Source organism: Pipistrellus hanaki (assembly GCF_964339955.1).
Source record: "Pipistrellus hanaki genome assembly, chromosome: 1".
Lineage (NCBI taxonomy): Eukaryota > Metazoa > Chordata > Mammalia > Chiroptera > Vespertilionidae > Pipistrellus > Pipistrellus hanaki.
Genome location: NC_140503.1, coordinates 35,814,658 through 35,826,479, shown reverse-complemented (window position 1 = coordinate 35,826,479; position 11,822 = coordinate 35,814,658). Strand labels below are relative to the sequence as shown.

The 11,822-nt window shown below is 52.7% G+C and overlaps 1 protein-coding gene across 4 annotated transcripts in view; it reads left to right on the top strand.

Annotated features, from left to right (window-relative positions):
• SAMD4A (sterile alpha motif domain containing 4A) overlaps nucleotides 1–11,822 on the top strand; it is a 219,185-nt gene that overhangs the window by 191,624 nt on the left and 15,739 nt on the right. For all 4 annotated transcript variants that reach the window (XM_084877671.1, XM_084877674.1, XM_084877673.1 and 1 more), the window contains 3 exons: nucleotides 772–857; nucleotides 6,131–6,249; nucleotides 10,665–10,863. In XM_084877671.1, coding sequence (XP_084733797.1) covers nucleotides 772–857; nucleotides 6,131–6,249; nucleotides 10,665–10,863 — 404 coding nt within the window. The remainder of the gene's footprint in view (nucleotides 1–771; nucleotides 858–6,130; nucleotides 6,250–10,664; nucleotides 10,864–11,822) is intronic.

Sequence of the window (11,822 nt, the reverse complement as noted above, 5' to 3'; positions counted from 1 at the left end):
AAGTCAGAATGCGCAGGTTTCAAGTGTGATTTACTGAGTGCCAGGCATTTCCACTTCTAATTGATGTCTTTTGTCAACAATTAGAAGGGAGCAGAATGGGCTCCACTGACGTGGCCACGAAACCCAGCAGCGTGTGTACTCTGCCCACAGACTCACTCTGCTCTTTCAGCCGCTGCACTTAACCTGAGTGTGTAGGTGAACCTGTGTGTGTGTGTGTGTAAGTGCGTGGGTCGCTTTGAGAAATAACCCTCCAGTGACTGAGCAGCAGGCTTCCTGCTCGTGTGTGCCACCCACGCACCTCACATCCTAAAGGATGTGCCAGCTTGATGCCTCCAAACGAGGTGCTCGGTTCATTCATAAAAATCGCGGCGCCTGCTCTCTCATAACACCGATGGCCTTTGCTGCCTTTGAACGCCCTCTCCAAAGGAGCCTCTTTCAAAGACAGAGCCCGGGACACTGCTGCGTTCTTCCTCCCCCAGCGTGTCTGTGTCGGGCCGGGTTGTGGAAGGCTTAATATAGAATGGTATGCCTGGAATTCATCGACGGGGCTCCTCAGGGCGAGGGCTCCCGTGGTGCCCGGGCCTTTGACTTCAGTGGAATGAGGGGCCTCCCGGCCTTTTTGGTGAGCCTTACGTACAGCCACAGGCACACAGGCCTCTCCGAACGCTGGTCCTGAAAGGAAATCAGAAACAGATCTCAGGGTTAGGAGATGGGTGCGCATTTTTCTAATTCATCTTTTTTTTTCCTCTCTCTCTCTCTTTTAATTCACAGTGTGCACACAGCTCTTGGTCTCCAGACCCGATGAGGAGAATATAAGTTCCTATTTACAGCTCATAGACAAGTGTCTAATTCATGAGGTGAGTCGTGATAGATTTCACAAAGCTTTTTTTTCTCACTGCTTTTTTTCTCAATGGTTCCTGCGGCGGGATCGTTGGAATCAGCAACACCTTGTTTCCGTGGGGTAAATGTCCGAATGGCTCGGGCAGAACTTGGCCTGGTGGCCTCAAGCCTGAGCAAAGCTTGTGTATAACTTAGTTGTCCCAAGGCTCGTCTGGATTGAGCTCTGATGTGAGGGTGCGTGCCTGCGAGAAACTTCTGACTCTGGGAGAATCTCTGAGTGACCACACCTTGGGAGGTGTGCACACACACAGTCCTGCCTTCTAGCCCCTGATGTTCTCCACTCTTGCAACGCTTTTGCCTTGAAACGTTTTGCCCTGGGGCTCAAGGAGATTTGAGGGAGGGATGAGAAAGAGTGTGCAGCAGAAACAATGTGTGTGTGTGTGTGTGTGTGTGTGTGAGTGAGGTGGGGGTCCCATGGGGGTTGTTTTTAGCCATGTGTCTTTTGAAGAAGGACCGAGGCATGATGGGGCTGTGCCTACCAGGCTCTCAAAGCTGGCACAGTCTCCACCGCAGGGCGGGGCACGTGCTGGCCATGGCTGCCCTGAGCGACACATGGGCACAGGCCATTGGGCCTCAAATCCAAGACTCCAGTGGCTTCTTTGGTGGTGACTCTCCTCCAGAGAGTTCCAGTAACAAGGTCTAGGCCTCAGGAAACTTAGGACTGGATAAACCTAGGGCACTGAGGTCTTCTTGTGGGGTCTTGACATGAGAATAAGATGGTAAAGGCCTCCAAGTCTCCTCACCTTTGCTGTGGTGGTAGCCAGAACCCTGGGAGTTCAGGGGTCCCCAGTTTGGGGACATAGCCAGTTCAGAGGTCTGCCCTCTCCCCTTTCCTTTCTGTATGGTCAGTTCCCTGGGGCCCCCACCTCCATGCTCTGACTCGCCCATCCTCGTGTGCAGGTATCCAATCTCCTGCTGGTTTCCACCTCAGCCACGCCTCCCCCACTCCCTAAAATCTCACTTTTGCAATTTTCTCTCACAGCGGCATCCATTCTTCTATGTGCCTCTCCCCAAACCCTCCACTCAACCTTTTCTATGTCCAGTCCTGGCCCTGCACTTGTTTTGACCAGCAGAAAGCCACAGACAGAAGACAAGAGCACGGTGACGAATTTCTGAACTCATTCATTCCATAGATATTTACCAGTCCCCCTGGCCCTGGCCCTGGCCCTGGCCCTGGCCCGGCAGCTTGCGGTGAGGGTAGTGGGTGAGACGAAGGAAAAGCAGGTTGTCACGTACATGATGATAAAGGCTCTGAGAGGCCCTCCCAGTGTGCCCCAGAGCCCGGATGAGGAGTGGCAGGCACCTGGCTGAGCCGGAAGCAGGGGTTCCTCAGAGGGGCTGCCCCCACCCTCAGCTCATCCAAAAGGCAGGCAGAGTCTCACTGCTCGGTGAGGAAGGAGGCAGGAGAGTGCTCCAGGCAGACAGGGCAGCCTTTTTGGGGGTTCTGTGTCTCGTTCGGGAGACCATTGGGAGGAATTCGAGAAGGGAGCCTTTAAATGAGGAAGCAAAGCAGATCCCTGCCTCCCCTCCCACATTCACGCTGAGCAGTGGAGGACAGGTTACCTCCACCCGTTGGCCGAATGACCGTCCTCTGGCCGCCTCTGCTTCCTAGTGGGTCCACACCAGCCCCGAAGCTGTGGCCTGAGGCTTATCCCTGGCCTGCCTCTGGCACAAGCTCCCTGCGCATTGCGGCTCTTCTTTTTGCTTCTTTCCACTTTTTCTCCCGCTGCCCAGCGATTCAGTGCAAAGATGACACTGTGGGCTCCTCTGCCGGGTGGAGGCCCAGGCAAGGGGCCTCTCGGTACCGGGAGTCTCGGCAGATAGGAGCTCTGGCCGAGTCCGCTTGCCTGAATTCAGGTCTGGATGGAGGGCCTGGGCTCGGCTTTGGAAGGGAAAATGTTGTTCAAGCCTCTTTATTATTTCAGTTGAGAAAGAGGAAACGGTCTGTATGATTTTCCACAGCCCCGGGTTGTGTGTGAGAGAAGGCACCCTCCCTGCTGCCCGGCAGGAGGTCGGCCAGCCTGGGCCCCGGACAGGCCTGCCTTCCTCAGCCCCCACGGCTGCCCCGCCCCCTGCAAGGGGAGGTGTCGTCACTTCCAAGGCACCTTCCCTCCTGGCATGAAGGACCGGCTCCCTAGAGAAGGAAAAGGGAAGACAGGAAAGGTCTGGATTCTGTATCTGGGACCAACCACTTCCTCATGGATTGTAAACCCCGGCAATCTCCTGCTTGCCGGTTCTAGGAATCCGAGCGCGTGTCCCCTTAATGAGGCTCTTCATCCAGCCACACAAGCTGCAGGACACATCCTCCTCCAGACAGACGGATTGGTCTGGGCCTGACAGGGACAGAAGACGGAGCAGTGGCTGGCTGGCTGGGTCTGAGCAGCCTGCAGTGTGGAATCTTCCTTCCAGAGTGGAGGGGGCTGAGGTGTGGTGCCAGGCGTCCCTGCCGATGGCGGAGCACAGGAACCAGCCTCCAGCATTTAGCCACGGCCCAGCGCTCCTGCTCCCAGCGGCCCCGCCAGGACTGAGAACCGGCCTGCCCACTCACTCCCATTGCTGGGTGCTGGCTCCTGCCTGCGGCCTGGCACTAGCTGAGCCTGACACCCAGGTCAGAGTGAGAGAGCTGACCTCTGCAGAGGCTCTTTGCCCCCAAAGGTGGCCGATGTCCTGTGTGAACTGGAGTCCCTGGACACACTTTATTTTATTTAAAATATATTTTATTGATTTTTTATAGAGAGGAAGAGAGAGGGAGAGAGAGTTAGAAACATCGATGAGAGAGACTCATCAATCAGCTGCGTCTTGCACACCCCCTACTGGGGATATGCCCGCAACCAAGGTACATGCCCTTGACCGGAATTGAACCTGGGACCCTTCAGTCCACAGACCGACGCTCTATCCACTGAGCCAAACCGGTTTCGGTCGGACACACTTTGAATGCCCATCTCTCTAGTGAACCATTAGCTCCTTTGTCACTTGAAGTTCAGGCTTGTCCTCCAGGCTAGCTCCAGACCAGCTCAGGCCTCTAGTTTTGAGACCTCGAAGTAATGTATTGGGACTAAAGGTGGCTGTTGAACACCAACCAAGACAAACGCTCACATGCCACAACCCGAGGGCTAGTCCACACAACTGAAAATAGCCGGTGAGAGTATCTGTGAGCCGCGTGGGTTGAATCATTTCTAAGAGCCAGGCATGTCCTTAAATGTTCTGAGTGCTTTTCCTGTGTTATCTCACTTAGTCCTTCCAGCGTCCATTAGAGGGAGACATTATCACCCTCAGCTTTTAGAAGGAGCAGAGTCTCAGGTGGAGGAACTCACATAAGGGCGTGTGGGCATTCAGGCCCTCCCGTCTGCATCCAGAGCTTTCCTCTGACCCACTGGCTGGGCCCTCCTCCTCCTCAGCTCATCTTCACCAGGGTGCCTGCATCTTGGGTCCTCACTTAACATCTGGCTGAATGAGCCAGTCAAAAGCAGAACCTGTCCATCCCTTTATGAGTCCAGCGGATGCGTTTGCCTTGTCACAGTTCTCAGAGGTCCTTCTGTGCGGATGGACACTCACCGAGCATCACCAAAAATGAGAGGGGCCACAGAGGAGAACCAGGGCCTCACCTCTCAGCCATGAGACCATCCTGCCCCTCACCTGAGAGGAGGGTCTGCATCTCTTTCTCTGATGGGGCACCGGGTCCCTTGGTTGGTAACCCTTAATGGTGTCTGGCTAAGGTCACTCAGGGGGAAGCGGTTTGCAAGTCAGTAACTTTTCTGCAATATGACTGATATCTTTTTGCTTTTGCTCACATCGCTCTCTTGTGTTTAGGTCCTTAAAGATTAAATGTCATCAGAGGAAAATTAAGCTGTCTTTCTATCCGCCCCCCCCCCCCCTTGTTTCAGGAATCTGTCTCCTTCATTGGGAAATAATCATGTAGTCTGTTATTCTAAGTAATAGCTTATTGCTTCTTAAATTTCATGCCTTACTGACAAAACTACCGAGGCGTATGATCTCCATCACTGCTAATGCTGATCTGTCAAACCCGATGGATTTCCATGGCATGTGGACCACGGTTCTGGATACTTGATAGGATTCCTGTATTGTGTGTGGGGGTCCTCATCATCTCGAACACTCCACGTCCAAGTGCTGCCTGCAGCAGAATGACCAGGACACCGACTCCCCGCCAGATCTACCGTCGGGCTCTGGGTGTGGGGAAGAGGCCAGGAATCTGCATTTTAACCGTTTCTTTGGGGAAATCTAATAGACCATGAATTTGAGAGTCTCTGCCCTGGAGACAAACAACCCCTGAAAGTCTTTCCCTAGGCCATGGCACACCCAAAGGGACACATGATGTAGATGACAGCATATAACAGGGCAGTAGGCACAACATCCTCCAACACCAGCTTTACTAGAAAAGACTTGAGAAGCCATCACACCTACCCATCTTCCTAAACTTTAGACCAGTTCGGTGGGGACATGTGCAATGAGTTTTGAGTAGGGCACCAGATTCTTAAACTGAAGGTTTCTCAGCCCAGCCCTAAATGCAAACTAAACCCCATGTTCCAAAGCCCAGCTGACCACTCAGAATGTCCACACACCATCAAGCAGATTGACTTTTGGAGTGGTTTAGCATTTCCATTGATTATGAAAATGCCGGGGAGGCTGCAGAAGCTAGAGTATTCGGCAATCAATTTTGCAATTTATTCTTGGTTAATAAATAGAGTCCAGAGTGGAGTCAGAGGCAAGAGAAGGTGGGTTTGGGCCTATCAGAAATGCAACCAAAACCAAGGGTTATCAAAACTTTACCCAGCTGGCTTGGCTCAATGGTTTAGCATCAACCTATGAACCAGGAGGTCACAGTTTGACTCCTGGTCAGGGCATATGCTCCGATTTTGGGCTCCATCCCCAGTGTAGGGCATGCTGGAGGCAGTTAGTTGATCAATCGTTCTCTCCCATCATTGATGTTTCTGACTCTCTCTCCCTCTCCCTTCCTCTCTGAAATCAATAAATTATATATTTAAAACAAACAAACAAAAAAACACTTTAATGCATGTACCTTACCAGACACCTCCAATGCCAAATAATTTGAATTTTCAGTTATGAAACTAACTGCTGTTTGAACCAGCTTGAAAACAGGTGAAAAAAAAGGCAATCGCAGAGACGCCAATGTTTTCCCCTATTAATTGCATGTTTCTCCTCCTAATGCTAGGCTGCGTCACCCATTAAAAAATCCTGTTTGTTTTTGCAGGCATTTACAGAGACGCAGAAAAAAAGATTGTTGTCATGGAAACAGCAGGTGCAGAAGCTCTTTCGGTCTTTCCCTCGGAAAACCCTTCTAGACATATCAGGATATCGACAGCAAAGAAAGTACGTTGGGATTTCATGGTTTGTACTGCATGGTGACCCCCCAGGTGCCTGGTTGCCTGCCTGGGCTCCTGGGTCAGGACAAGGCGGGGCATTCGTTGGTCATCAGGGTGCCCTGTGGCGAGTCCCAAATCGCGTTCCTTCAGCAGGTGGGGCTGGGAAAGGCTGTCAGAGAAAGCATTCCCAGAGGAAGAGTTGGGTGTGATCTTTGGTAACTCAATTGACATTGTCAAAGTGGCAGCATCTGTCCGGGTGCAGAGAGTGGATATAATTTAATGAACGCCAGCAGCACACTTGGTGGTTTATCCCCAAAAGGGGGCTCTGAAAGGACAAAACTGTTCTCTCAGCACCTTAAGGGGTAGTGTAATTTTTTTTCTCTCTCCTAGCTGCAGACAAGCTAATTATAGTTGGTGGCAGGGTGAAGAGCCCAGTGCTGGTCTATTTTGGTCTGAGTTGCAATCTAAGAGTGGAGCAGTACCATTCTCGATTTCTCACAGTGCTTCAGCTCCTTGGATGCAGTTAAAAATAAGCCTTATTGTACTCAAGATCCCATTCCCTTGAATTGGCTTTAAATTGAGGAGCCCAATGGCATAGGAAAGGTGAATTACAGTGCCAATGAATTAAGGAGAAGCATGGATGAGGCCTTGTACAATGACAGGGAGTTTTGGGGAGACAAGAGAATGATGAGGCGAACATCCTAAAAATACACATTCCATTTATTTTGCATTTTTAAACATGAGCACGTGATGTTTTCACTTGCACCTGAGAAGTTCTGAATTCATTTCTCAGTGCATTTACTTGCATAAGTCTACCTTACAACATCACTGTTTGATATTATTTAAGGTTGAAATTTGTGAAGTCTTTCTTAACAATTAATGTAAAAAATATGAATTGTCCACCCTATACACAACATGGATGCTTATTAAACAAACATTTAACACTTACTATGTGCCAGTTATCCAAGCACGTGGAGAATATTAATACACTGAATCCTGCAACAACCACGTAAGGTAGAGGAGCTGCCGTCAGCCTCATTTTATGGAGGAGTCGGTAGGCGATGGCAGCCAGGATATGGTTCAGGCAGGCTAGAGCCGAGGTCAGTGCTCTTAACCACTGTGGATGCCAGGCGGCTCTCGTGGTCTTTGTGCAAAAAAGGTGGGCAGGTCAAGCAACACTCTTCATTTCCCACTCCCTGGCCCCATGCCCTCTGGGGTGCCTCCTGGTGGGTTGGGCTGGGCCTGCACTTCAGCCCCCTCCCCTGGGGCTGCCCCTTTCCCAGTCTCTCTCTCTCTCTCTCTCTCTCTCTCTCTCTCTCTCTCTCTCTCTCCTTGTACGAGCAGCAACACTTCTCCCAAGTATGAGGAGGAGGTGCCAGCTCCTCTTGCCACACCAGCCCCATGGGAGCCAAGTTCCAAGTGGAAGGAAGGATTTAGAAGTTGACCATGAAGATAGAGCTTTTAAGGCCTTTGCTACTCACCTTGGAGTTTCATCCCCTGCCTCTGTCTGCTCTGCCTTGTCCTTGGTTAACCTTGACCTCTCTAGAATGTTACTACCTAAAGCTTGTTTTGGGCTAGCTAACCTAAGGTTTGCCAGATTGGAGTCCCAGTGGGCCTCTTTTGTGGATTAGATAAGAATGAATTTAATCATCAATTGTAGATGTTCAGTTGGAGGTTGCCAAAGCTCTAGAAAATAATTTGTTCTCCTATGTATTACCTCTGGGATCTTCTTATGCTATTAATTTGCTTTGAAGACCCGTTTCTCCAATAATACAAAGGTGTCTGCAGCCCACCCCCTGCTTGAATTATCCCAAATCCCAAACTAATTGGTTCTTCTTTAGTCTGTTCACGCACTTCAAGATAATGAAATCACTTGGTTAGACTTAGGAAGGCAAAGAAAGAGAGACACAAACGGGCAGAGGAAGAGAATGAAAAATGAAAATTTACTTTTGTCGCTTTATTCTCTCCCCAGAAGGAATGATTATCTCATTAAGCCTAGTGTTCTTAAGTAACCTAGGCGTTCGCTCTGGTTGCCAGCAGTGGCTTTGTCATAGCCTGTTAAGGACGCCACCGTAGAGCCCACCGTCATGAGAAAGATGGCCCAGCCAAACTCTCCTCACCCGCCCATTCTATCCCCAAAATACTCTGGGCTTTCCCACTGCAGCCAGCCAGCGAGTCCTCCCTTCTGGAGGCCTGGAGCCCTCATTCCTCCGGGGCCCTTACCAGAACCCTCTGCCCACATTATATTGCTCAAGACACACTCTGCCTTCCTGGAGGCACAAATCCTTTCAGCACCGGTCACTGACTACTGTATTTTGCATATGAAGTAACTTTTAAAAAATCCAACCGAAAGGGAAAACGAGGGGGGGAAAAAGCCATTCGCACTAAATAAGGAAAAGTCTTAGCAGAATACTGAATCATCTACCAGGTGGCCAAAATTCTGACTCCAAAAACCAAAGGCCTAGTTTTCATAGTTCACACACACCACACACACACACACACACACACACACACACACACACACACACAACCACCACCACCACCGCTCGCTCTCCACCCGTCAGTCGCTCAGATGGTCCTTCCTCCAGAGGAGGTCTCTGCCATCCCATGAAAGACTCCTACCCACCCTGGCTTGAGTTTCCTCTTCCAAACCACACGTCATAAACCTTAGTAACAGAAGAAAGAGGGGAAGAAGAGGGAGGAAGGACGGGATACACAGAGAGACCTAGGATCAGGAGTGCCCCTTCTGACCACACGAAGAGGAGCCACAAACGCCTGGAAGCGGAAAGACAGAGCCGAGAAATCAGTTCGGCCAGCTCACCGTGGAATTCTCCCCGCCCTCCCTCTCTCCCTGGGAAAACAGGAATGCTGGGGAAAGAGAAACATTTTCTGAGATCGGCCGTGCTAATGGCTGAGAGGCCCCTCCCCCTAGGCACACACAACTCACTCTCTCGCAGGAAATGACTGTTCTGCAGGGCCCCTCAACCCCCACCCCAGCATCCTCAACTGGTTACATACGTCAGCCCTGTCTCCGGGAGTCTCCTCACAGGCCTGGCACAAACCTCCCCTGCTCTGCTCGGTCTGTTCTGAAGGCGAGTCTGTTCCATCTTGTGGCCATTGGAGGTAAAGCATTTCGGCCTAAACATCAGGGAATGACTAAAGCTGACTCTTCTTGGAAAGAATGTGCTGGTTCCTGAAACCCCGCTGGCGGCCGCGTGCCCTCCCAGAACCTGAGGCGGGTTGGAGAGAGAGGACAAGTGCTTTGGAGATGAGGTCACAGCGGCGCAGGGAGCCCAGCCTCCGAGGGCGCCGCCTGCCTGTGTCTCCGGCAGCCTTCCTGGTGGGCCCGGGGGAGACACGCGGCCCTTCCGGTCTCCGCGCAAGGAGGGCCCGTGCAGTGGGCAGCAGTGGGTGTGCTGGGGCCACACATCGCCGTCTCCGTTCTCAGATCCCTCCTCCATACCCTCCTCCGTACCCTGGAGTCAGCGCCCTCCGCTGTGGGTCAGTCCTGCCCTGTGGAGAGGCGTCCGGCTGGCAGAAGCTTGTCCATCCTTGCATTCATTCAACATGCCTTTACTGTGTCAGGAGCGGATCCGGTCACGGAGCACGTAGGCTTGACGAGGACAGACTTCGACCTTTTTTTCAGGGAGCTGACATCTATGGTGCTCTCGGGCCACTGTCCCCGAGCCTTCCACAGAGCCAGACAGACACCGGGGAAGACTGCGGTTTGATGGAAGGAACACCGAGCCTGGCTGTGCAGCCTTCTTGCTGTGGGGTCTCTCATATATTTTATTGATTTTTTTTTTTTTACAGAGAGGAAGGGAGAGAGATAGAGAGTTAGACCCATGGATCAGTTGCCTTCTGCACACCCCCATCTGGGGATGTGCCCGCAATCAAGGTACATGCCCTTGACCGGAATCGAACCTGGGACCCCTGAGTCCGCAGGCTGATGCTCTATTCACTGAGCCAAACCAGTCAGGGCGCTGTGTGGCCTCTTGACAGGCCGGTGAGTGCTCTGGGCCCTGTGGCCAGCTTGGAAGAAGGCCCAGGAGTGCCCTGGTTAAACCTCTGGGCTGCCAGCACTGCCCCCTGCTGGCTGAGTGACCTTCGAGAAGCTACGAAGCTCTGTTGCTTCTCCAGCTGTGATTAAAAGCGGTAGAGCGCCCACTTCGCCGGGTTGACATGAGGATGGAGGAATCGCTGTAATCGCGCCCTGACGGTGCACAGCATCTTTGCTCCCAGCTGCCAGCTGTCCTTTCCATCAGCCCCTTCCTGGTTCAGTCCCCCAGGGACCCCATAGGCCTTAGGACTGTCAACACGTGAGCAGACCCCGTCTCCCAGGAGGCATCCCACAGGCAGCCTGGGGGTGAGATGGCTGAAGGGGACGCACACCCCCTGCTTCTTCTCTGTTCGCTCCCACAGTCGCGGCTTTGGGCAGTCCAACTCCCTCCCGACGGCCGGCTCTGTGGGCGGCATGGGCCGGCGGAACCCGCGCCAGTACCAGATCCCTTCTCGGAACGTCCCTTCCGCCCGCCTGGGCCTCTTGGGCACCAGTGGGTTCGTCAGCTCCACCCAGCGCAACACCACTGCCAACCCCACCATCATGAAACAAGGAAGACAGGTTTGTTCTGCACCGGAGTGGGGGGGGGGGGGGCCGGCGGCCAGGCTCAGCGCCTGAGGCTTCGGGATGTTTCCCCAGATGACCCCGAGGTGAGGGGAGAGGCCGAGGGGCTGAGGTGAGAGATAGGGGCCCTGTCCTCTACATTTGCGCTATTCCTCGGGGAGACAGACCAGGGCCAAGGCTGCGCCTGGCCTCATTGTGGGGGGTGGGGGGGTGATAAGGGGGCTTAGGAGGCCCCTGGGACCACTTCAACCTTGGGGCCCTAGCAAGGGTGCCTTTAGGAAGAAATGTAACACCTGTTTATTGTTCGCCCAGACCCTTGACTTGCCCCAGCAGACCTCACCACTTCCCAAACTGGGTTCCAGAGAAACCTCAGCCTCTAAGGACCTTGCTTAGCCTTTTTGTTCATGGCAAATAGCTCCCTCGTCGTGGTCCAACTGTGGGGAGAATCCACAGTCAGAGGAAGGGTTGGAACTCCCTCAGCCAGACAGAGCTGGCTGCCCGGCGATCCTCGGTGTGTGGCCTAGAGCTGACCCCTGTCCTGAGGCCCCACCTCTCTCTGCCCCTCGCCCCACACCCTGCCCAGTGCTGGTCGGTTCAAGAGGAAGTCACCACCCAGTAACAAACACACGCCCCATGGTGCCAGCTCATTGCCCATCAGGGCTTCTTCCTTCCCCACCCCCCACTCTGTAGTAACTTGTAAGAATCTCAAAAAAAAAATCAAATGAGATGAGTTAGCACCTGAAATGGCTCTTCATTGCCAATATATTGTATATAAGCCCCTTCCTTCTCCCCCCCTCCCATTTCCAAGAAAAATGACAAGAAAGCAAAGGCAACAAAATGGATAATAGGGAGAGGGGAGAGGGAGAGAGGTGTCCAGATTGAACTGAGGTTTAGAGCGGGGCCTGGGGTCTCCTGAGCTCCACAGAGCAGGGGGGTGGGAGGGGGGAGGGAGAACC